The sequence below is a fragment of the Nannobrachium achirus genome, assembly GCF_963921795.1.
Source record: "Nannobrachium achirus genome assembly, chromosome: 18".
Taxonomy (NCBI): Eukaryota; Metazoa; Chordata; class Actinopteri; order Myctophiformes; family Myctophidae; genus Nannobrachium; species Nannobrachium achirus.
Window position 1 is genome coordinate 39648648 of NC_137825.1, and position 27577 is coordinate 39676224.

Sequence of the window (27577 nt, forward strand, 5' to 3'; positions counted from 1 at the left end):
CGACTGGAATGCGATGCATTTTTGAACGTTTTTATTTATTTCTGTTCTGAATAAGCCATTGAAATGAGATGGGGAAACTTTTGGGGCTGATAATATCATGTTTTCTGCATCAGCGCTAATTGCTTATAAGGAAAGGCTGCGCTGACTGCACGTTTAGGTCGATTTTGGTCGGTCGGTTCGAGATATTTTGCGGTCACTTTAATACTCCACAAATAATGAGAAATATATCCCATCATAATAATTTATCACGGGCTCGCTTTAATAGCCTGTGTTTGACGTAGAGGACGTACAGCATCATTCACTTTATGTGTGTTTTATTGTTATTGTTGTTGTTCCGCAGTGGGTAGGCTCACCTTGCGGCTTGCACGGACCCTATGTTTTCTACAAGGCTTTCCGCCTGCACCTCGCCGGCGGCGGCGGCGGAGCGAGGCTGCTGTCGCTGGGAGACTTCTTCTTGGTGCGCTGCTCCGAAGGGGAGCCTCTCTGCGTGGCCGAGCTGCAGCTGCTCTGGGAGGAGAGGAGCAGCAAGCAGCTCCTGTCCAGCTCCAAACTTTACTTCTTACCGGAGGACACCCCGCAGGGCCGGACTGTCAATCACGGCGAGGTAATTACAATTAACTCCCCCCCCCCCTTCCCCCCCCACACACACACATTCCCCCTCCTTTCTATTTATTGACTTGTTTGTGTGTGTAGCTAATACCCCCAGCATCCCTCCCTATTCTGGCTGGGGGGGGTCAGTGTTACTCAAATTTTGACATTTCAAGGTCTCCCCTTAACTCTGACTGTGTACAAATGGAACCAAATGGACCCGTTAGGGTTCATTTGGTTCCATTTGTACATTGTCAGAGTTACAAACTTGTATAGACCCCACTAAAGAAACCCACAGAGTCCCTGGAATCTACTTTGAGAACCACTGGGGTAAGTAACCCAGTGGCTCTCAAACCTTTTCATGCCAAGGACCCCAAAATTGACACTTATTAGCCCGTGGACCCCCATTCGAAAAGATAATGCCAGGTACCCCCATAAGAGAAGATTTTTACGTCTCTAGCAGTGATTACCAACCATTTTAATTTCAAGGACCCCCAGTTTGACATGCATTAAAGCTACAGAACCCCATTTAATGGCATTTCTGTCTCTGGGACCCCAATTTATATTGTAAAATCAATGTTAATTTAACTCCGAGAGTGTAGACTCTCTGAGTTACACACCCCATAAGGGTCCATTTGGTTCAAAACTATCATTTAGCTGGGAACCCCCTGGAACTCCCTTAAGGGGGGGTCCCCGGACCCCACTTTGAGAACCAATGAAGTAACTCAAAAAAATATTTTCCTTGGTATTGTATTTTTTAAGCTTTTTTATTAATAGTTTATGACATTGTTATTATACAAATGAGTCAGTTTGTATTGGCTACTTTCACAACTGTTGTGTAATATTTCTTGGGAATCGGGAGTCTAGTCCGTCCTTATCTCTTCTATGACGTGTGGGTAGTAGTAGCCTAGGCTATAGCCCAGGATAACCGTTTAACAAGACCTCATAAAGGCTGATGTGTCTTCTTTAGGGAGTTATGACTAACAATTTAAATTGATTTGCTCTTATCTAGCCTAGGCTATCGTCGATATATTGGAGCGATATGACCCACACATTACACGAACCAGTGGGTGCTGTTTTGTACTGACTTTTATAGGTTGTGCATGTGTCTCTTTTAGGGATACACATGGCCAATGGTTTATTTTATTTGGTGCTGGTGTGAGTAGCCTATAGTGGCAGATATGACCCACATCACATGTGGCAATCTGTTCCGCTTTCTGTCCGCCGTGACACACAATGGGGTGATAAGATAAGCTGCATATTTCCACTAATGTAAACCATCTGAGCCGCTGATTGAGACGACATGTACAATAACTGCACTGTTCTCCCCGGTACAATCTCCTTGACTTATATGCTCCAACTGTTCATATTTAAAAGATCACTTTTGCTATTATTCTATATAGTGAATTTTGACAACATGATCTAAAGAGTCATTATATTGGATTTAGTAAGATGTCGGCTCACACTTGACAGATAGGTCTTGTCCAGCAGCTTTGAGTGGCTTTTGTTCAAAGAGTGCGGAAATCACGCATATGCCATGATAAATCAAACGCCTTTTATTTTTGGCAGTGCTGCATGGTACCATGTAACAGCTAACAGTTATGACGAATGGCCCGGGGGGAAGAATGCTTGCGTCCGTGCGCGCGCTTGTGTGTGTGTTTGGGCGCGTGTGCATGTGTGCGATGGGGGTGGGGGGGGAGGGGTGTTGGGGGTCTGTAATTCAATACAGTACAATACAATACAATGACAAATTGAAATTCCTGATTGTCATATCACGGCCATTATTTGGGGAAGGGGAATTAACACGTTAGACTAGAGCATGGAGGGGTGCATAGAAAATGACCTGTCATGTTTAATCAACAGTCTCAAAATGTTTCATTTCATATGTTCAGCTATTGGATCACAGGAAGGGAAATCTGCTTTCAGTTCTGCCTTTCCTGTTGGAACAGAGGTAGCAGCTCTTCGGTTGATGTCAAATAAAAACCATGTGGACGTGCTCAAACGTCTTGGTCATTATGAATTGATTAATCATGGCAAGCTGATAAAGCGGGCAGCTGGCTGTGCCTTAAAGGGACCGGCTGACATTTATGAAGGTTATTGTGTTGTGTGTTGCAGGCAATGGCCATTTTCATTTCATAGCCTATCGCACTTCAGTGGCACTGAGCCTCTTTTTGCCATCAGAGTGATTTGCGAGGGAGGCAAATATTAGCTCATGTCGCGCAGCTCATGAAAACTTAATCCCTGAAGTGCCATGGTCAATAAGTTATTTTCGGAATATAGGCTGTAGGGAGCCCATAATGCATGTGTCGTGTAATAATGCATGTATTGCACTATGCAGTGGTTTTCAAACCTTTTCATGTCAAGGACCCCCAAACTGGAAATGTATTTGACCACTGACCCCCATCTGACAAGATGTTGTGCAGGGAAGGGAAGGCAACCAAGATTTGTGTTGTTAAAATGTTTCAAACTTTACAAAGTTTTTGAAAAAATTATAACCAATACAATCACAACCCGTCACATTGTGAGCACATTGTAGATTGTCTATTTTCAAATAGCTAATCTATATAGTGGTTAATAATTGTAATGTTATATTGGCTAATTATGCTGGGGACCCCTGGAACCCTCTCAAGAATCCCTGGGGTCCTCTGACTTATGTATAGTATAGTTGTTATAGTTACAATAACATGTGTTGCAAAGCCTCTTAAGTGCCAAAAAAGAAAAAAATATTCAAGATTCAGATTCAAAATAATGAAACCGAGAAAAATGACTTCAAAGCCTTGGTTTTCCTTCCGTTTTTGTAGTTACTGCAAATGTCAGTCACTTTATAGACTCAGATGTGTTGGCTATATATAGAAGACGAGGTGTCAGAGGAAGAACCTTGAATAAAGTGTTAATACCTTTTTTGTTACTTAACTCAAAGTTACAACAGTGCCTTTGTAGGGCAGCATAGTCACAGGCCTAGAGTAACCCATTATGATATGGAAACATAGAGTAATGTCGCAATAATCCAGTATGTGAGGATTTTCTTGGAAACATCGAGGCCTATTCATGGGCCATATGGTGTAATGAACAAATCAGTTTCATCTTGTTCTGCTGTTGGTTAGTGTAATTATATGAGTCAGCCCATATTGCAAAGAAAACAACTCCCCTCTGTTCCACTTTTTATTGTACTTTTCTCCCTCAGGGGCCGCCAAGGATCACATTTCCCTCTCATAATAAGCAACAGGTTTTAAAAGGAGAGAGAAAAAAAAAGTCAAACTTAAAACTAAATTTGGGTTTGATTCTAAATGACCTCTGCAGTTCAATCAATACTGGCGAAAAATCAACAGCTCTACCCTAAAGCGGGAAGCCAACTTTACAGTATATAATTTAGAATGTCAGCACAAGACCAAAATATGGAATTGCTTCACTGACAGCAAATCTGAAAGTGATGCAGTGTGGATTCCATTTCTGGCCTTTATTTAGATTCTGAATGAACTCCACTTCATCATTGTGCTAACAGGTATAGAACCTGAAAAGGGGACAACTCAGAGATTTTGGTCCTTGATTACATCATCAGGAGTTTAAATCTCTAGGGAGAAAGGGAGCGAGAGAGCGCACGCGCACGAGAGAATGAGGGAGAATCATGTTCCTCTTTTTAGAAACATAACATACAGTCCAAGACGTAGGGATTCTGTTTTGGGGTGGAAAGTACCTTTCCAAAGGTTAGATTCTAATGCACATTTTAAGGTTAAACGACATGCTGTGCAAGAATTATTCCTCTTATGAATATTAAACGGGAACATGAGCAGCTTGTTGCGTTGACCTTGGGCCTAATCGTTGAGTGTTTACACAAAGTGTGAGGGGGCGGCCGGGCAGTGTGAAAAACATTACGTTGATTTAACCTTTGTGTTGTTGACACGCTTGATGCGTCTCTGGTGCTGCTGCCTTTTTTAACTTTAACATCAAGTTCAGAGTATCTGGAAGAAGGACAATCTGAAAGACTTCCTTTGGCTCTCATCCCTATATCGCCTCCAGTGTTTTACCCGAACGCGTTCAAAGAACGATCGTTCATGAACACGTTCATATTTTGGGCGAACGTGAACTGAACGTCCTTTGTTTTCTCTTGATGAACGATATTGTCGAACGCGATCATTCTGACGCCTGTGAACGGCGTTCGTCGGCGTTCGTCGGCCGTTCATGCGGCGGTCCGCGCCTCCGTGCGGTCGTCTGTCCTCTCGTCTCTCTTTTCATTCACATGCTCCAATAGTACGCACTGCACGCAGCTCCTCGTGAACGTTGATATGCGGTGCTGTCTGCAGCTGCACTGTGAAACTTCTGCCTTCAGCCCTTCACAATAAGGGTGCAGGAAGACTGGGCACTGGGCACCTAATATTGTGGGCACCTCAATGTTAAGTTGGATGAAATTATTGCTGTGTGTGGTTCTATATGGGCTGTGTCAATAATTTTGACAAATAATAGCATGCAGCAAGGTCTAATACTGTTTTTTTTTTTTTTTTTTTTTTAATAGACAAAAGTATAAAAATATTATGGTTAAAAAAGAACGAAAAAGAACTAAGTTAGTTCATTTTGGGGAACCATGAACTTTAGTTCAAAATATAGAATTATGAACTATGAAATGAACTAGTTCATTTTAGAAGTTTTGAACTTGAACTTGAACTAGTTCATTTTGAAAGTGAACTTTCCCAACACTGATCGCCTCCATATCTCTCTTATAAATGTGTACGTTCTCTTGGTTACAAATGGATAAACTGATACTGAGGATTCCATTGGGCACTCATGTCTTCACATCAATGCTTTTTCATGTCAAGGACCCTCAAATGAATATGTATTTGGGCTCTGACCCGCATCTGGAAATACTTTGTGCCAGGTAGGGATACCCCAAATACAAGATTTGCGTTGTATAAAATCTTTCCAAAATAATGTTCTATTTCTTCAAGATCTTTTGAAAATAGCAGATCTACAAGCTCTGCTATTATCAAATAGCCAATGTATATAATAAAGTGGTTAAACTCTTTTTGATTCTATATGAACCAATCTTTCTGGGGAGGGGCTCTGGAACCTCCTCAAGAATCCCTGGGAGACCCCATTTGAAAACCATCACTTTACATAAATAATGATTTGGTTTATTGTTTTAATCATTTGTCCTCCAAGCTTGCAGTGGCTAATGCCTGGCTAAAGCAGACCTCAGGCCAAAATATGTATCATTCTGAACAAATTGTCCAGAACAGGACTTCTTAGGTCTTATGTTGACTTGGTGTTTGATTACACCCATTGAAGTACCATACCAGTCAATACATGTCATTGTCTCTGCAGATATAGCCATATACTATACTATATACAGTATCATGCATTCTGTACTGTAAACATAAACCATTCTGCCCGTTGATGGTGTTATTTTGAGATATTGTGTTTGTTTACATTTTCTCAACACATCCAATTCACCATCCATCCAGCAATTATTTTGATGACATTAAAACTTTTAATCTCTTGCAACTTGGCATTTTGGGCTTGTCATTATAGGAGAAAATTTACAAAAATAAAAATAAATAATAATATATCTCACATTGCATCACATCGAGAGATTATAGATTGTCTAGGAAATAAACACCACTTAAACCCTAATTGAGTCTCCCGGGGCTCTATACTAGCCCCATCTTATTTCCATCTACAACTAATCTTTTTGCTGAAAATAGTCGATCCACAAGCTCACACAACATTGTGAGCTTGTAGATATGCAATTTCTTGCAAAATGTTCTCCCCAGAACAGGATTAAAACCAGAGATGGTAGCAAAGATGCATCGTTGGTGTATTTTCTGTTGCACGAAAAACACACAGCAAGCTGTAAAATCAGTCATTCTCATTTGCAATAAACGGCCAATTTCCGTCCTGCTGTCTGACATGCTGATTTCTCCTACATAAGAGAAGGACGGCGTCTGAATTCCCGAGCTGGCCGTGACGTCACGTCCCTAACTCTTCTTTGCCTTTTCAGTGTTTGGCCGGTGGAAAAAGTGCGCCATATGGCCAATCTGAATATCAATGTGACTTGATGTCAACCTGAGCCACCTGCAGTAAGATGAGAAGCCCACCAATGTCACTGCAGCGCCAGGGCCGCTGTGCACTCAGCAAAATTGCCCAATTGGATTACACATTTGCATTTACTGGCTGCAGGGAAACTATCCATACACTGTCGGCCCTGGTGCAGATGGTAAATAAAGAATAAACGTTGTAGAGGGATCGGATCCTCGCCTTGCTTAGCATTATTACAATGTTGGTTTACAAGAACACTACAGAAAATCATTAAAATACCAGGAAAACTGACTTTCTTCCATTATATGGCATGTCTTGTCTCTATGGATATGTTGTATACCGTGTATACCGTCACAAATGCCAAGATTGATCTGAGAAAGAGACTGATAGTGTGCCACAGCATAAGCCTAACATCAGTGTGTTATTTTGCAGAACGTTCACTCGTGTGTGTTATTTCAATCAAGGAGATTATAAGATACTTGTGAGCTTTGTGTCTATCAGATGATGATAATTGCAGACATGTTTAGCTTATCTTCTTATGTCGTGGCTCTGCAGGACGCTAGCTGTCTATACAAGGTTCGATCTGTCTGCGTGTTTGTCTGTGTGTTTTTACAGATGGAAATATTTAACCTTTTTTTAAGGAGGATTTTATAATGGACGTCAGATCAGCCTGAAATCTTTACCAAATTTGAAGCCTCACATCATAGATATACATGAGAGATGACTGGTCATATGAAGTCTAAGATCCACATTGGAACCACACCATCCACTTGTGGATCCTGTGATCCACATGATTAAACTTTTACAGCGTGGCTCTGCAAGAGGCTAGGGGCCTTATTTTTGCCAGTGCCTTACCCGTTAGCCTTACCCTCTACCCGTGAATTACAGGCAAGGTAGTAGTAGAAATCTTTATTTCGGTTCATTAAAGAAAAAAATGTAAATACATAGGTACAATGTAGTCCACTGACAGCAAGGCAACTGGCACTGTCCCTAAACGGTATCTTGAGTCCGCTATAACCGCTATACTACATTATGCTGACTCCGTTATTTGCACCTGGAGGTGTGGCCAACTGGCTGTGGGCGTGTTGTTGCGCTTTCCCTAAAATTGCTATTTTGGCCACACATGTTTGGGAAAGCACATAGACGATTCTAAACCCACCTGCTATGACAAATTAAATTGGTAGAGCGTGTGCCTGCAATGGACATGTCTAAAGTCGGGCCGCCTGGGCGCACAATGGCACAACATTCAGAGGTCTCCTTCTGACCTAATTATACACAAATCTCTGTGATTCAAATGTTCCTATTATCAGCAGACGGGAGAGTGTCAATTGTGTTTATATAAGATGATAGTCTATCCAAAGAAGACAATGATTTGCGGCACGCATCATGCCGATGCCATTCACTATGTTCAGTTTCATTAATGAATTGCGCAGGAAATAATGAATGGATTACAATTAGGGATCAACCGATTATGGAAACGGGCGATAATCGAAGTCGATATTCATAACATTTATTAATATCGCAAAATATCGATATCGAAAATAAACGTTGAAAAAAAAAATCGATATATATTTATTATTATTTATTTATTTTTTGCATCTTGGTTACTGATTTTCACCGATTTCCTGCTGCGGAATACGTTTTTAACACTATTCTAGTATGTGGCGACTAGATGTGAGCCTCTAGACATTTAGGATGGGAAAAATATATAAATTAACTAACCACTATTTAAAATGTTATCAGCAGTTGCCAGTTAAGATTATCAAAGACTAATACAATGTCGTTTGATCTGCTTTTGCTATAACCACACCAGGCAACATCGCTCTTTCAATGGGCATAGCGGCTTGCGCATTCTTCTCGTAAAGGCAGTGGCATCTGGCACGGTGATTGGTTTGATTGGTATAAAGCCCAAACCACGCGCATAATGTAACCGGTAAGGCAGGTGTTTTAGGGATAAGGCAGGTGTCCCAAAATAGCAACTTTTGCACTGGAACGCCCCTTGCCCAATGCTAAGTAGTGGGTAAAGGAACTTTAACCGAAAATAGAGCCCAACAGTAGGTGTCTATGACAGGTTGTCTCTGTGTCTGTCTGTGTCGGTGTCTGTCCGGAGAAAATGTGGACAATCTGTGCCAAATATTTGTGCACAGTCAGTCATAGAAGCCATAGAAGGACCTTTACAACATTGTTTTCAAATAGGTTTTATATGTTTTGAAATGTTGTAACTTAAACGTATTGTAATGGAAGTCAATGGGGCAGTGTAACAATAAATGCTTTTGTGTTGAGAGAGAGAGAGAGAGAGAGAGAGTGTGTGTGTGTGTGTGGGTGGGGGGGGGGGGAGTGTGTGTGCGTGTGCGTGTGCGTGCGTGCGTGCGTGCGTGTGTGTTTGTGTGTGTGTGTGTGTGTGTGTGTGTGTGTGTGTGTGGTAAACAGTCCAGGGTTGGCTGCTGCTAGGAGATATAATGGCATACAATGTGAGCCGGCCCAGAGGGCTGCTTTAGTTTTAACACCCAGGTGATGTAACCTTCCCTCAGGCTTCACTTAGTCAGTCAGTGGCCGAGTACCAGGAGAGGAGAGGAGAGGAGAGGAGAGGAGAGGAGAGGAGAGGAGAGGAGAGGAGAGGAGAGGAGAGGAGAGGAGAGGAGATACAGGTGACATGTGGACAGGAAGACAGGGAGACAATTAGAGACATACAGACGAGGCAAACAGGCCGACAGATAGGAAGACAGAGGAGCAAATAGAGAGCTAGACAGGGACAAGAATATGGATGGAGATAAATATACAGGATTGGGGAGAGAGAGACAGGTGAGCAGGGAGACAGGCTGTGAGACGGGCAGGCAAGTGGCAGCTCAGAATAGACTGGTCTCTGGAATCTGGTGTGTAGAATTTAGCACTTAGTGTATATATTTTTCACATTCACATATACTCATACATGCATGCGTTCACCAAAACATACTGTACAAGTGTCGCACGCACACACACAACCGCATGCGCGCACGCACGCACACACACACACACACACACACACACACACACACACACACACACACACACACACACACACATGGTGTGTTTTTATGGCTCCTTATTTGGGGAGCATGCCTTTCAGAAGGAATCCAAATGGGATTGAAGTAAAGATACAACTTTACAGCATGATACTCATGCTGTTGACTTCTTCCCTGTCAGAGCAAGTACATCATAGGGCATGCCTGAGGTTAGAATATATTTTCACAATTCTCCAAACGTTTCTTTCAAAATGTTTTGATTTGTATTTGTTGAAATGCAAATGCATAATTTTGACATTCGACAATCTAGTTATGTAAGCTCACTCTGCTGACATTGAATCAATGCAAGATTAACTGGGTTGTTTTTATATTTTGACATGTTGTCATGTAGTAATTACAGCTTGAACATTTTGAGAGGAAAGAGGACTTTGTACTGAATTAGAAGAATTCTGCAACGGTGTTGTTTTAATCCACCCTTAGCCATGTGACTTAAACGTGACATAAACGTTTGCCACTCTGCACTCTCTACTTAATGTTTAATTTTAAGCAGTCAGTTATAGAACCACAATATTAGCTCACACACCAGTGGGCTGGCTGTGGTTGAGATTGTGTTTGTGTGTGTGTGCGTACGTGCGTGCGCGCGCGCGTGTGCGTGCGTGATTTGCATTGGCTGCGCTGCTGAAATCATGCTGATGTGACAGCAGAAGAAAGCGGAGCAGCTAAAATTTCTTTTGTGTCTTTTTTTAAATAGAGCCTGCCATCACATATCAACAGCCGCGCTGCACTTCTGTTCATATGGGTTTGGGCCCTACAGCCCCCCCCCCCCTTTATAACTGAAATATTCATTATATACTCATACAAATTAAATAGACTTATTAAGTCCATTGCATGTAAATACCGGTATCTACATATTTCCTACAAACTGTATACTGACTCTGGCAAAAACCCTCTACAGAGTATCTCCAAATGGTCAGATTTACAGAGCTTTGGGGTAAAGTGTCTGATTCTCCCGTGAACATGCATTTAAGAAATATTTTCCTTGTGCTTACAATGTTTTGGGTTGTTTGATTCATTGTTTGCTGGGGGAAAACAGTGTGATATTTTAACCACATGCAGGGTCGGTCCCTATTTCATAATACAGATCATTCAGCTAAAATTGCACATCTCCGTGAGCCATGTGTAGATCTGACATTTTCACTGTTTGACGTACAATGAAGTATACAGTTTAAGCGGATGAACCAGTATACTGTAGAAACAAGTTGCATGGCGTCTACCATCTACATTAGCCACCATTGTATGGAAATAAGATTACTTTCATCTATACTTCACACAGTAATAAACGATCATATTACCACACTATCTAACAAACTACGCGCTTTTCACACTTGACAACATAAACATTCTAAATGAGTTTATTTCCTCTTGCAGTATTTGTGAATCTCAGTAGCTGACAGGAAATAAACTCGGACCCAAGCTGTTCCCTAGCAACGCAACTCCACTCACAAGCTCTATAGCTGATTGTAACTAGATCATTCTAAAACAGTGTTACCCAGCCTGTGGGCTGGAGTCCACTTTTGATTGATTGATTGATTGTTTGATTGATTATTTTATTTGACAAAAATGGTACAACAGTACAGTCAATACAATTGAAATGTAGTACAGTACGAGTACAGTTAAACACCCTGCCTAAAAGGAACATCCCAAATAAGACCTTTTACGGTCTTTTCTACGATGGAAGCCCTCGGTATTTAATTCATGGACATAATAAATAGCAAGCAAAGAAAACATTCAATAATATCGCACTTATAAAAACACTATGTTTTGGGCTGTTAGGATATTGCCCCAGTGAGCCCCAAAATAATGGGCAAAACATAGTAATAATATATCGAACTCGCCCTCTCGCCCTGAAACAACAGATACTGACACAATATGTCCATATATTGGCATTCCCAGATATGGGATTAATATTGATGACATCAGGGATTTCCATATATGGTCATAAAAGGGATGGAATTAATCTGCAAGTGACTTGTGTCTCGACAACCACACTGGTTATCATGAGACTGACTATGGTAAAGAATACAAAACAAATAATAATATTAAAATGCAATTGTAGTTATTCTTTAAAACCATGAAAGATTGTGCACACCTGTTTATGATTTCTTGAAGTAAGTACAGTATGTACAAAACTGAAAAGCAATAAAAAGTACTAAAAAAAACTAAAACAAAAAAAAACATTAAAATATTGTTATATTTGTGATACCGATAATTATACTACAGTGTATGTTAGTTCCATTGATCCTAGATCACACAATAGATTGATTGATCATTGAAACAACATGCTCTGAAAATGCATGTGGTCCACCCATCTGACCACGTAACAGCCAAGCGAACGCTTTCAAGCTTTTCAAGTGGGCCCGGATCCAGAAAAGGCTGGGAACTAAACCATTGTTCTGAAGTGTTGTGAAAAGTGGGCTTTTCCAGGACGTTAGGATGTATAAATTATCTTCAGATTGATAACCATGCATCTTTCTAATTACACAATGGGTTTCGAAGTGCTTTTCATGGGCTGCAGCACAAGGCTCATAAATGAACATCGTACAGCCTCAAATAAGAGTTATGTGCTTCTTCAATGCCAGCAGCAGCAGCAGTAGTTGATAACAGTTTGTAGTAATGCTACAGTACGTCCACAATTGATATAGATTAACTGTCTCCAGGAAAATGGTGGTGCTGTTAATTCTATATCACCTGCTATCAGTCAAGTTTGTTCTGTTATAGACCTTTTTACAATAGACAACATAAACATTCTAAATGGGAACCAAGTTCATTCCCCGGTGCAGTGTTTGTTAATATCAGCAGCTGACAGGAAAACAAACTTAGACCCGAGCTGTTGTCTAGCAATGCAATACTGCCAAGGTCTGTTAAGGTGACCCAAGTTATGACTAGATGACTAAAAGGTCATAAAGGGGAAGATTGTGAAATCTAGCACAAAATATATATGAAAGAGCATGAACAGTTATTGTGGTTGTTGTTGTGTGTGGTTTTAGTTAAACAAATAAATAAATGGTGCATTTATAGCGCCTTTATCCAAATCACTTTACAATAGGCTATGCATGTTGTTTGTTGTTGAAGTGCGTGATCTTTATTTACTTGAATTTACAAGCCTGGCTGGTGAGCGCGCAGCGATGAGAAGAGTAAAGCACTTTCTAACCCATCTGGCTCTAGTCCATGTTTGTGCTTGGAGAGGCCCTGAACAGCATTTACGTCTCCAATTAGCTCATCAGTTCCCCTCACTTTTACTTTATTGTTTTGTCACAGGAAGGTGCTACTTGCCTTTTATGTGATATTGACAGATACTTGATGATCGTGTTACACCCAGTGTTTAGTGTGAATGAAAGACAGAGAGATAGAAAGGGAGATAGAGAGAGCGAGAGAGGAAGTGAACAATTACAAAACGCCCCCTCACATCACATCGCTCTGTGTGTCATTCATATCTCTGCCTGGTAATAATGATACTGTACATATTGTTGTGAAACATTGTGAGGAAATAGCCCTTGAGCTTTGTTACAGAACAAACTGTTTATTCCAAGGAACAGGATTTGCTGTACCTAGGACTGTCACGATTATGACAAAAGGTACTTGATAAAATCGCCACACAACAAAATTATTGCTATGAACGATTTAATTGTGTGTTTTTTTTTTTGCCATTGGACATTGGAACATAAAAAAACAATTTTACATTTCCTTGTTTTCCTCACCGTTTCCCCTCTGTTTCACTTGTTGCTGTTTTGCTTCAAGGATATGCTGGCTGACTGACTGAATAACCAATCAGCCTTAATTTTTTAATGCACAATCTTTACATTGCATCCAGTATTTTTGAAATTGATGGTAATATTTGATGGAAAATTATTGACAAATTATGCCAAATAATTGTGATTGTCTCAAATAATTGTGATCAGACGATGTAATAATTGTGACAGGCCTGGCTGTACCACTTTATCATGGCTTCTCTTTCCCCCTCTTCATTTTCACCTCATGTACCAGGACAACAACGTGTTTTGGGACCCTGAGTCTCATTTTATTATTATCATTCGGCGGTGCAAGTGGTGTTGCTAAGCTACCGTGACCAAACAGTTGCCCTGCTGTGTAGCTTACTAATCATACTGCTGGATCATATTCTGTAACTTTACACTATGGCTTCATAGTTTCACAATAGGGAATTCGCAGTGTGATGCTTGTCTTAGCCACTATAAACTCAGCATCCCTGTTTTGGCCAACATGGTTTGCCATTTTTGGAAATAGAACACAGTAAAAAAAAAGAAAAAGAAAAAAAAAACACAAATATGTCTACTTTAGAAAGTATTGTATACATATTGTATAGTACTAGATGTTCAGCCCCTTGAGTGCACTATTATGTCTAAGATAAGTGCCCTATATGTCTTGTATGTTAAAACCTGCTTGACAATTGTCCATTGTGAGGCAAGGGCACACAGGGCAACTTGTGGACAACTGTGATGGGCGACAGTAACCATGGCTGCCTCAACATTGTAGCTATAATCACATAGGAACAGCAATGGCCTGGAAATATCAGTCTGCGTTGGCCAAAACTCTGCCCGGTATTTTTCCTAAGTACTATGTTGCACTGCACTGCTTTTAAATGTTCGGTTCCTGGGACCACCAGTGGTCCATTTCGTTGTCGGGTGGAAACCTTGTATGTCCAAAACCGTGCGTTAGTGAAATAGCTGATCTAGGCTACAAGCACACAGCGAGGCGTTGTGTTTGTAGATCTGCTATTTGCTTTGTAGATCTGCTATGTGCTTGTAGATCTGCTATGTGCTTTTAAATCTGCTATTTTCACTATAGAGGTAAACACTGAGGAGCTTACAATGTAGACCAGGGTTTCAGTATATAGTTTAATTTCTTTAATCTAATCTTTTTCAAGTTTGATATGCATTAGGCCACGAACCCCCCCTTTGAGACCATCTAATAACTATTAATTTAGCGAATGTCTGTCTGTCCGTCCGTCCACCGGATCATCTGCATGCTGACATCACTGATACTACACAGTTTCGCTGCCATGGTAACCGTCTGTCTGCATGCTGACTTCACGTCATACTCTGACCTCATAGTACTGACATCACAGACTGGCCTGGACACGGAACACCATGTATAGGCATAAAGATCTGCCCAACGGGCACCCCCCCGCCGACCCCTAGTGGTCCGTCCCCCCAACCCGACCTTGAGAAACTGTCCCAGTGCACTGTCCCAGTCAGCTTTTATGCTGGATGTTACTGTATACTACTTTCCTTTTGTTGCCAATGTAATGATGACAGTTCTATCAGCTCACTTTGGAAAGTGGGACAGGATTAAATAGGTCTTAGTACCTTTCCAACAGGCTTCTAGACTTATAGTGCACCTGAACTGAACTGTGGGAATAGCATTACAGCGTGTACTTCACCAGAAATCCGTACAGCACTGGGAACGCAATAATAATTATGCAGTAGAGAAACTATACGAACACGTCATCGTGGCTGTCACTCTCTCTCTCTCTCTCTCCCTGTACTCCAGCATAATATGTTCTTTTTAAACTATCTCCTTATGTAATGGCTTTAAAACGCAGCGAAAGTACAGTTGTTCAGTCACGCTCTATACTCTCTACTTTAACTGGAGCATTTAAAAGGAGGAGAGAGAGAGAGAAAGAAAGAAAGAATGTCAGAATTTAGATTAATTTGACAAAAGGCTGGACAATAACTGAAAATATATAGAAACTTCAGAACCAGACTTAATTGAGCTCATGTAGATGAATCGAATAATTGAAAAACATGTATTTATAATCAACGAATCGACATGAACACATTTTAATCAATTAGTCTGATTAACTATTTAAACTGTATTATAGACTACTTCGTTGTGCAATGGTGGCGTGCAAATGTCACCATTGACGATTGTTTCTATGTTTTTTCCCCTGAATGAGCAAAAATAGACCTGTGTTGTGAGCGTGTAGATCTGCTAATGTTGTTATTCGTCATACAGTGAAGTGTATAGGAGTGGCTAAAACACCATGTGGCTTTCGTTGTCAACTGTCTCAGGCAAACGTGTCCCCTGTAGCGGCTGGCCTGTAGCCTTCTGGTTGGCCTCCATATTGTTCCTGTTAGCGGGTGGATCATTCCATAGGCGTGGAAGCAGGTGGACAAATCCTCTGCGACCTGTGGAATTCCTCATCTGACCCCAGAACCAAGCCAGCGAAACACTCCCAGCAGGGCACGACTGGTCTGAGGGGGCTCCTGTGTGTGTGTGTGTGTGTGTGTGTGTGTGTGTGTGTGTGTGTGTGTGTGTGTGTGTGTGTGTGTGTGTGTGTGTGTGTGTGTGTGTGTGTGTGTGTGTGTGTGTGCGCGCGCGAGTGTGTGTATACACATATATTATTCAACATATCTTAGTTGAATAATATTTGTCAGTCTTTGTGTGCTCTGAGTACTGTACAGTATGTTAACCATGTCCCTATAGGCCTATTGTGCCTATGTCTTGGCAAAATCCTTCATAATTTTTCCAAAATATCATATTTACAAGCTCACAGCATGTCGCATCGAATCTCATTTTGCGCTTGTAAATCTTCTATTTTTATGTCTCTATGTGTGCGTGTGACTGCTAGTATGTCTCAGTCAGCCTCCCCACTCGCCCTCATCCCCATGTCTCTCTTTTCTTTAACCTGACTAATAAGGCTCACAATAGTTTGAGCGTAACGGCGCCGCAAAGCAGCAACAACTCGTAATCCTTTTTATTTTACTTTTTTACAACAAACGGAATTGGGCTGATTTCTTTACTTTATTTCATTTTATGTTTTGGACCCCCGTGCAACTCTTTAAAGGTAAACAAACAATTTCCAGAATCAAGCTGCCAACTAATTAACACGAAAAACATGAGGGTGGGGAAAAAAGAGAGAAGGAAAGTGCAAAATAAAAAGAGAAAGACGGGGGGAAATAATAATAAACGTAGAAAGCGAAATAATTGAATTTGAACATAGCTTGTGCATGCCACAGTAGCCAAAAATAAACCTCCACCCTGCTCCGCTGTTTATAAACAGCAGCCACAAAAGAAGGCATTTAGAGCGTTTAAAAGCTTATGTTTAGCTGTCACATACCATCAGTTCATCTAGCGGAGGAACCCGACACGACCAGAATGGCGATGGTGCACCTTTAACTACTTAATCCCTAGTGTCCCAATTAGCGCCTCCCGAAAAAAGCAGATTTACAAGCTCAGCTGGCAGATCGACTATTTTGGTGAGAGATGTGGTGTTGTGTAGAGGGAAAAACGGAGTGGACCAAATATAGAGCCCCGATTAAGTATACAGTATATATAGGATTTGCACATGTATGAAGCTAATGTTTCAAAATAACATGTACTGTACACAAATGCATATGATGCTAACGTTCTAAATATCATGTACTGCACCTGCTTTCACATTCACTATCTGTATATACGTACGTATATCTGTACATCTTAAACCTGTTGTTTATCTCTTTCCCTTTGCTCTCACTCTGCCTCTGTCCTGGAATCTACAAAACGTGCACGAAAAATGAAATTTATAAAAAATGGTCTGAAAGGATCTTACTGGAACAAAAAATGGTTCTTCATCTTCAATGGCATCACTCTAAAGAACGATTTTCGGTTTTGCTAGTGGCATCTTTATTTTTCTGTGTGCAGGATAAAAGCGGTGAGACAAGCAGTTTTCCCAGTGTAAGGGGCATTGGGTCACATCACTGCACAGACAAAGACACTGCAAGTTACTAATACTAATAATAAATACTGCTGATGTGTCCGTACGCAAGACCTATTTTATACTTTTGAAAATCTTTTAAAATGACAAAAATAGCTTATCTACAGGGCAGGCTCACAACATGTTGGGATTCAATAAGTTGTGAACTCGTAGATGGGGCCATTTATGTTTTTGTGAAAGGTTGGAGCCAATCAACAATACAATTATCAAAAGATAGCCGCATGCATTTTCAGAACTTGTTTATTTTAATGGTTAACGGTGTTGGATCAATGATCAATACCTGTCATGGCCCACCAGTGTGCCTTGGCCCAATGGTTGAACTAAAACTTGCCATAGTTGCTGTACTGACATGAACCCACGTAATGACAAAAGAGAGAAATGCAATACAAAAAGTACAAAGGAAGAGTGTTCTGTTAGATCTTATGAGAGAAAATAATACACTGGTTGCCCCAAAGGTGAAACAAATCTCATCTGTGTGAAGATGATAGAGACCGTGGACAGATGTGTGATTATAATGTTCAGATCTTAGCTATTGTTCGCAAAACAAAGAAATTGAGTCATAAAAAAAAGCCCTATTTTCTACACTTGAAAAGAAAGTTAATCCTAAATGCCATGATCTGAAGAATCTGTTACCCGATTAAGCCTGGAGGGGGGCATGTGTGTGTGCGCGCGTGCAAGAACTATTTACCTTAATCAAAAAAGTTGGATCAAATAATCTGCAAAAAAATAAATACTGTAGATATTTGCTGCCCTAATTGTGATGAAAGTATTCTCTCAACGCATGATTCTCTGGTTGTCCTCCCGTCCCCTCTATCTCTCTGTGGCATCCATGCGCACATGCTGTAACCTTGCGTCAGCTGATGCCCTCGGTAACAATGTATGCTAATGTATGCTAAATGTAAGATTTTGTTTTTTAATCATTCTTTTATATTCTCTCCCCGTGGTGTTGGTACTCAGCAGGAGGTACGTAGCTGTGTCAGGGGGTACAGTACATTACTCTCAAAAGTTTGGGGATCACTGCTATAGTTTAACATTGTATATAGTTTATAGTTTCGAGCCATCTCACTTCATATTTTATTGTTGCTTATATTGACATTTTCATTTAATAGTTGGAAGTAATCTATACGTTTCTATGCTGTTGCACCTCCATCACTAAGACAAATTGTGCAAACATTCCTGCTGATAAACAATTTGAATTCTGATTCAGACATCTATAGTCTTATGTCTATAAGTGCTATTTATCTACTGTATTATGGTGATTTAATAGTAACCTTTGGATGTGCATGTGTCAAACACAACTACTTATATGGCATAACATTTTAAGGCAATCTTTTTTGAAAACCTTTATTTTACCTACATATAACGCTGTGTATTCTTAGAAAGCTGCAATAAGAAGCTCTTCTTCTCTCTGCACATAACCCAAACTTTCTTTAGGTAGAGCGGGTTGTATGCCATTTGTTTACATGGCGTGCGTGCGTGCTTGCGTGCATGTGCAAATGTGCATACCTGGATGTGTGCCTGCGCAAACGTCCATGCTTGCATGTGCTTGTGCATGCATGCATGCATGTCTAAAGCATACACGTACAGTACTACAGTCTGCAAATGTGCATCTGTGAAGTCAAATCCGGTGGAGGTACAGTACAGTACAGCGGAAGTGTTCCCCGTTTATGCGTGTTTGCTTTTATTGGGTCACTTCAGGGGAATGTTTGTGGAAAAATGCTCTGAAAGCAACTATACGCCTAATGGAAAGGGGAGGAGAAACAAAGGGTGGAAAGAGGGCTGTGCATATTGTACAACATTATTGTATTGTCAGAAAGCTTGTATCTCCATGTTTCAGCTTTTTATGTTTTTTCGTCAAGGAATGCCCTGCTTTGTCGTACAAGAGATGTCAAGCAAAAGTGGAAGCAAAGATAGCCGACGCGTTGTGAGCTTGTAGATCGCTTCTTTTCACTATTCCTGAAAAAGGTAATTCCGTTTCATGAATTCTTTTAGACATACAAGGTTTCCGACCGACACCACCGATATGCATTATGCATACCAATATGCTACTGTATATGCCCAGGTATACTGTACCGTACAGTAGAATTTCAATTGGAAACTGGAACGTCTTGCACAACTGATGATATAAGACAAGTACTGTATACAGTACAGTAGCATTGTGATTACTGGATATACGTTTAGCCAACACTGGACTAGCTATACTGCACTCAGAAGATAGGTGAGATTATGGAGGAAATGTACACTGATGACTGATTTTGCAGTTAAAATGGTACCGTGTATTTAAAGTATAGCCAAAAGGAAAACAAGCAATAGCACAATATGGCCATGTACTCACAGTTCAATATATTAAACACAGTCCAACCAATGCTCCTTAAATAAAGCAACCAAACCAGTCTTTATCCCTTCACGCCAGGGGTCTTCAACAGGGGGTCCGGGACCCCCAGGGGGTCCTCAGAGTTACTACAGTGGGTCCTTCAAATCTTTGTGTGATAGAAGCTTTTCTCCTTTAACCACTTGAACCCTAGCGTCCATTTATCTACAAGCTCTATAGCGTCCATATATCTACAAGCTCACAACGCCTCGCGCTGCAAGGCATTGTGAGCTTGTAGATCAGCTAGGCAAATAGGTTTGGTGTAGAGGGGAAAAGGTACAAGTTCAAGTACAGAGTGAAAGATCAAGTTCATTAAGTATTGACGGTTCAGGTGGTTAAATATTTGAAAATACTAATTGACTGACTTGAATCCAAAACAGAAAACACACTGATGATCGTGCTGTCAAACGATGAAACTATATGGTATCTATGGGTTGTTCATCTCTCTCTCGACTAAGGGGTCCTTGGCCTGAAAACGTTGAAGACCCCTGCTTCACGCCCCAAACCTCATGCCCAGGTATGGCATTCAGTGTTCATTCAAATTGTCAAAGTCAAGTCAGAGTCAAAAAACGAACTTTTCAGTATTAGCCGTATTGCTATTACTTCCAAGAATATCAGACTTCACACATCCAAACTTTCTGATATGAATAATAAGACCACACGCTTAGCACTTACAATAACATATGACACTGATCATCCCCTGTATCGCTACTTCGACCTTATGCCACCTGGGTGAAGATACAGAACCTTGAAGTGGGAAAAGTTCATTTTATCAGGAGTTTTGTCCCCTCACAAACTGCTCCGTTGATAGGTTGGTTTTCTGTGTATAGTGGGACCCTCATCTATTGTCTTGGTGTTGTCGCATGATATGTTGTTTTGTGCTATGTTGTTACAGTATATGTTAAGAATATATTAAGAAATTATCTTTAGAAATATGTTCATATTTTTTTTATTTTCTCCAGTCGTGACCCATAACAATTGTTATCCACTGTTTGGGAAACAGTGGATTAGAGCATGAAAACCTGGCAGAGTAACAAAGATTTCCTCTTTATTTATTTAGTCATAAAATGCTTGATCAAATTCCCTATGAAATAAATAATAGCTTCTACAGATCCATTGTGTTCATGAATAAGATGAAAGTATGCAAGTGTATGTGTGTCTGTGCATATTGGTCATATACACAGTACACACACACACAATCTCTATGTGCTTATCAAAAACATCCTCGGCACAGCAGGCTACAAGCTCTGCTTTATCGCCGCATCCCTTTAATGAATCATGTATTTATTTGGCAAAGCAATCGAGGCGCTCTGAATTATCAAGGCACTCGATCATAGTGCTGCATCCAGCCAGGCAGGCAGGCAGGCAGGCAGGCAGCCGGCAGATACATAATGTAACGAGGTCACTCAATATAAAGATTGTTCCATTAAAAATTAAGGCTGATTTGGTAATTCGGTCAGTCAGCATATCCTTGAAGCAAAACAGCCAACCAGTGAAGCAAACAGAGAGGAAAACACATCTTTCATAAGCTATCTGTGTGTGTGTGTGTGTGTGTGTGTGTGTGTGTGTGTGTGTGTGTGTGTGTGTGTGTGTGTGTGTGTGTGTGTGTGTGCGTGCGTGTGCATGTGTGTGTGTGTGTGTGTGTGTGTGTGTGTGTGTGTGTGTGTGTGTACACTGTATTTGTGTATGTGTGTGTGTATGTGTAAACGTTTCACGCAGTAGTCGTTGTGTAGGTGCGTGAGTGTGCACATATTTTGTCACTATGTATTGATTTCTGTGCTGTGATTTATGTGAAATGATTTGCATTAAGACCGACAGTGTGTGTGTGACTGTGTGTGTGTGTGCATGCATGTGTGTGTGTGAGTGAGAGACTGGGGGGGGTGTTGGAGAGCCAATATTTCTATATGCTGTGCTACACTCCATTGCATTTTAATGGAGAAGCCTCAAAATCAGCTGAATTCCTTTGAAAGCCAATTATTGCGTCCAAATCAGCCACTCATAAAAACCCAACCGCAAGGCTCTCATAAACAAATCATGATTCATGTGCGACCCAAAGTAACATGACAGATGGAATATGCGTCTGTGAGTATAATAAACACACCCTTAAATATGTCACTTTCTTCACAACCATCTCTAGTTTGGAAAACGCACCCTTCTGTTGCTTTTGTCCATCTAGCCTAAATATACGTAAAATATGATTTTAATAGCGCAGTATGTGATTATCTACTGATAGCAAACAGTGACACAAATGTGAAATTGTCCTAAGCCAGGGGTCTTCAATGTTTCAGGCCAGTTGAGAAATAGATGAAGCAGGGATCCCCACAACCTTATCATAGATTCCATAATAGTTTCATTGTTTGACAGCACAATAGTCAGTGTATTTTGGATTCATGTCAATTTGTGTTTTCAGATATTTAACCACTTGAAACCGTCAAAACTTGACCTTTCACTCTGTACTTAGTCTGCTCCTTTTCCCTATTACACCAAAGCTCTTTGGAAATACTCAAGTAAAGTACAAATACCTCAAAACTACTTAAGTATTGTACTTAAGTAAATGTACTTCGCTACTTTCCACCACTGTCGTAGACAGACAGGGATGTCTCTTGACTCTGTCAGAGTTGTCTGGATTCCAGGCTAGTGTCACTCAGGGTTCCAGGAGATCACAAGTTATTTTTCATTAATATCTTCTTCAGATCAGCCCCATTTCAATCCACGCCCAATCCATCTATATGTGACATGACACACAAATTTTAAACATGCACTTTTAATTCATTAATATTCCCCCACCCCAGAAATGGTTAAAGTAGCAGATCTACAAGCTCAAAATATGTCACTTTGCTTGCAGATCAGCTACTTTTGAATGCTTTTGTGTGACGTAGTAAGATCAAGTAGGGCATTAATTTACGAGAAAAAGTTGAAATGTGGAGATGAGAGGTTTCTGCCAGACAGCAACGATATACGTGGTCACCTTTTTAACACACAGTTTTCTCTGAAATGACGCCTCTGGTCAAAGATACATCATAGACGACATGATAGATGACGGCGTCACAGGCTGCATGGTCATGAGGTTCCACAGCTTTTCTAGAGCCGCACCGTTCCTATGTGGATGCTGAAATCCACATGATTCTATTTTTAGGCTGAAGTGGTTTAACCTAATCGTTGCTTAATGATACAAGCTGAATTTCAACTGAAAACATTTTATAAAAAATAAAATAAATACAAATAAAATAAATAAAAAAGCGCCATGACACTCTCGGTGGCAAAACTAGCACCGGAAGTTCGGTGAATAACATTGGAGTCTATGAGCGCCGGCTGGGGCAGCTCATGAACAAAAAAAAGAATTCTGAACGATAAAGACCTTTATAAAATACTCAGCTCAGGAATATAAAAGAAGACATGTCACACATTGTTTTCTGCTGTGTTGCTTTTTGTTGTTGTACACTGTATAACATTATAGAAGCATCTAAAGAGCACAATTTACGTTTCTGAACTAGCTAGTATCGTGAGACTCTTCACCATACCCTGTCTGGAATCCAAATCTTGCGATATCTCCGAGACAGAAACTATACTTGCCGCTGTTTAGCTGCCTCAATAACATTATGTACTGTGCACATCGGAAAGCAAGTGATTGTAAAAATACCTGTGATATGTCTTCTTTTATATTCCTGGAGCGATTATACAACAAAGGTTATTTTTTTCATCAGCTGTCCCAGCCGGCCCTCATAGACTCCAATGTTATTCATCGAACGACAATGCGAGTTTTGCCACCGAAAGTGTCATGGCGGATAGTCGTGGTGTGGGCGTGTCTTCTCCTTATTTAAGTCTTCTTGTTGGTCAGCAAAAGAAATCACAGGTGTTTCCTTACCTCAATTTATAGGGAGGAGACTGATTGGGGCAGACCATTTGGCAGGGGGAATGATTAGATGGTTTATTTATGGGAGTTAGGTTACTGAAACGATGAATACTTGCATGCTTACTTACCTTTAGATTAAGATGTTTTATTATGTTTGTATGCTTTATTATGTTTCTGAAATGTTTTCTTGATTTGTCACATGCATTGACAGGTGAAATTAGGTATTATGTTCCTTGATCAGGGATGATTGGTTTGGACCAATTAGGGCAAGGCCCACACTACTTAAGCTCTTGAAATGTACTTGTATTCAGTCATTGTCTCTGCACTAGAGGGGTAGGGGACACAATGCTCGGGGAGAGCTCTGTCCCTTAAACAGTATTGAAGTCTGATTAGTACTTATACTGCTTGCCTGATTTAAGGTATTTTTCTTTTTGTCTATATTTCTCTTACATTTTTGAACTACTACCTTGCAGAAGAGAATAAATCTGCCTTATTCAAACTTTTGGATTGTCTGTTCTGTCCACCTTGCGCTCATCTAAACGAACTAATTTACAGTAAGCAGAGGTTTGTGAATGTACAGTGTGAACTGGTTTATAGTAGTTTTCATTCCAAGGACCACCAATTTACTATGATTTAGATTATGCCATTGAGTGGGTCCCAGGGAGTCCCCAGCTAAATTTGTTAAGGACCCCACTTTGAGAACCACTGATGTGTAGGGTGTAATGAACCCCACATTGCTCCCGGTGAGCTGGTTGGTGCCTTGCATGGTTTCCTCCGCCACCGGTGTATGAATGTGTGCGTGAATGGGTGAATGTAATGCACAATCTCTGTAAAGCGCTTTGGATAAAAGCGCTATATAAATTTACCATTTATTGAGATTGACAAGAAAACACCTTGTAAGAGTCACTTGAGAGAAACTGCTTTTGAATCGGGAATTTAAAAAAGATTCCAGTTTGCTATACCTGCTAGACTACATTGTTATTGAAATACAACATTTTCTAAATTTCAATATAGCAATGCATTGAGATTAAGAAGTTAATATATATGTAAAAGCAAGTACTCCAGCACATTTGACCGCCTATCCGACCTGGAAACTGGAAACCGGGCACTGTGCTGTCGGTGGGTTGAACGGTTCTTGAGATACGTTCATTACAGATATACGTACGTACGTACATGCGTACAGAGATTCTGTGCATTTATTGTAAGAGGATTTGATCTGAAGTATCTATACTTTGACTCAAGTACTTGGTTTGAGTACTTTGTCCACCATTGACTATAACCTTTCAAGAACAGTGTGACATACAATGTGAGTGGCTACATCTCTGTGTCTGTGTCTGCTACAGGACGAGGTCATTGCCGTGTCAGAGAAGGTGATTGTTCGTTTGGAGGATCTGGTCAAATGGACGGTGTGGGAGCCCCAGGCATGGACCAGGGGCCTGAAGGCTGTGACCCTGAAGCCCAGCACGGCACACCGAGACCAGGGAAGAAATGGCCAGAGAGACCTCCCCTACCTCCGCTACCGAGAGTCAACCCTCAACAGTGGCCTCAACTTCAAAGATGTCTTAAGGGAGAAAGCTGAGCTCGGTAAATACTTGTTTTTTCTTATAGAGTTATCACTGCTCTTACAACTATGGAAAAACTTTTGGAATCACAGAATCTAAATGCTATATTTTGTAGTCTCTCAAGAACATTTGTACTGAAGATCATGCAGCGCCAAGCAGAAATGTTCTGGAACAGTCCTGGAGATGTATTTAGGTTTTCAGCTGGCCAGGTGTTTCTTGTCAGGTTTGGCTGACAGTAGACAGAAATACTTGCAAACGAATGTATTTTTTTTTACCAAACTCCCAAGGGATTGTGCTATCAAAATAAGAGACTCTAGCCGAGGTACGGTGTGAATGGTGAATATGGTACTAAAAGTGACTGTCGTTTAAACGCACTCATCTTGGTCATAAACACATTTGCATATTGGCATTTAGCCGATGCTTTTATCCACATTACTACTCGTATCCTGATATTGATGATGCATGATGGCAAACTGCCATGTAACAAAAACAAAACACAAAAAGACAATGAGAAGAAGTATTTATATTATTACACTTATATGTTTATTTATTTCTGTTTCTCCATGCCTCTCCATATGAAATAACGCTAACCTTGCTGGAGCATGTTACAAGCTATCGCTTGAGGCCCCATAGTGACATTTAACAGATGAATCAGTACACATATGCTCAAATTAAATTAAATACAAACAGACAGTACAGTACTGCATGTACACAAGTAGTATTGAGACCGGTTCAGCAGGTTTGAGAGAAAAGAACCAAAGACTGCTGTAGAGATTAGTAATCAATCACGCTATTTGACCACACGCACAAACGCGTGTCCCACTTTTATTCAGTCTTGTCTTCTCGTGTGTCTTTTTAAAGGTTGTTTGACACTTTTGTGTTGATTAACTGGATGGTTATTTTTTCCTCCAGTGATTTCACAACACAACACAACAGCCTCATTTCAAGCTGTTGAAAAGCTTTTTTTTTAATTTTATGTTCAACAAAGTAAAATAAAAACTTAACGGGATCAAATGTATGTTGTGCACATTCTAGCTGGTTGATAGAACACTTGACTGTGGAGTGTTAAGCAAATCGAATTAATCCATTTTGCTATACTCTCACATATTGAATAACATTCACTCAGGTAGTGGATCCTTTAGTTTTGTTTGCAAATCATTGATGTTGTTGATTATTAAGAGAATAATAAAGCATAAAAAAGGTGATTCTGATTTCAGCTTTAGATTTGTCCCATAGTGGTCACACCTGTGAACAGCCCTTAAGGAAAGACAATGTGAACCACAGCATCCATGTTCTGGGGGGAACATTTGGCGTGGACAAAAGAAAGTGGCCCAAGTACAGTTGCAACTGCAAGGTCTCTTTTTTACTAAGAATAGGGGGTGGTTAATATTTAGACCAGATGTAGTCCTGGACCTAATGAGGCCTTTACAGGCTCACAGAGAATATCATTATGAAAAGATCACATCATAATCTTCCCTTTAAGGTCCTCAGCATGTTGATCTGGGAAATGTACACGGGTATGAAGTTTGGCTTCTTAATTGGTTCATAAAACTTCCAGGGCCTTCCAGCTTCGAGACACAGAGAGGGGATATATTGCAGTAAGTGCACTGATTGTAGCCTATACTGTATGACTACACTTACCCTAAAGCTGAACACGCGATATCGACTGTATTTAATAGTGCTATCCCAGACAAAGCATACTGTACATGCGGCAGAATTGTTTGTCGTATAAAGTGTCTTTGGTCATTGTGAAAGGGTCAAGTACGGCCATGGTAGGCTACGAGCGAGTTCTGACAGTGTTTGAATCTTTGGGCCATGAGATGAGATGAGAGATGAGATTCAATTTATTGTCAGTGTACAGTACAAGTACAGTACAGCGAAAAGTATTTTCGCATCTCATCCAGAGTGCAAACAAGTCAGCATTGAGGAGTACAGTAATCAATAATAAATGCAGAGATGAGCAGTATTAATAAATGAATAAATAGATAAGTAAGAAGTAATAAATAAATACATTGTTGACCATATTGCACATAGCCCTATTGCACAATGCACAAGTGTTCGACTCATGTCCAGGGGGGATTTTCCATAAGTCCAGTGACCAGAGTGCGCAAGTCACACACAGAAAGCACAAGCACAAGGAGGGAGGAGAGGGGTGGGAAAAGAGTTCAGGTAGATGACAGTGGAGGGGAAGAAGCTGTTCCGATGTCTACTGGTCTTGGAAGCCAGGTTTCTGTATCGCCTTTCAGAGGGGAGGAGGGCAAAAAGACTGTGATTGGGGTGAGAGGGGTCTCTAATGATCTTGTGAGCCTTCCTCAGGCACCGCCTGTCATAGATGGACTTGATGACAGGGAGAGATGTTCCGGTGATCCTTTGTGCAGCTTTCACCACCCTCTGCAG

The 27577-nt window shown here is 40.7% G+C and overlaps 1 protein-coding gene across 1 annotated transcript in view; it reads left to right on the forward strand.

Moving 5' to 3' along the window:
• arid5b (AT-rich interaction domain 5B) overlaps window positions 1-27577 on the forward strand; it is a gene marked incomplete at both ends in the record, with an annotated part of 154698 nt that overhangs the window by 95 nt on the left and 127026 nt on the right. The window contains 2 exons of the mRNA XM_080747423.1: window positions 341-604; window positions 24962-25202. Of these exons, the coding sequence (XP_080603549.1) occupies window positions 341-604; window positions 24962-25202 (505 nt within the window). The remainder of the gene's footprint in view (window positions 1-340; window positions 605-24961; window positions 25203-27577) is intronic.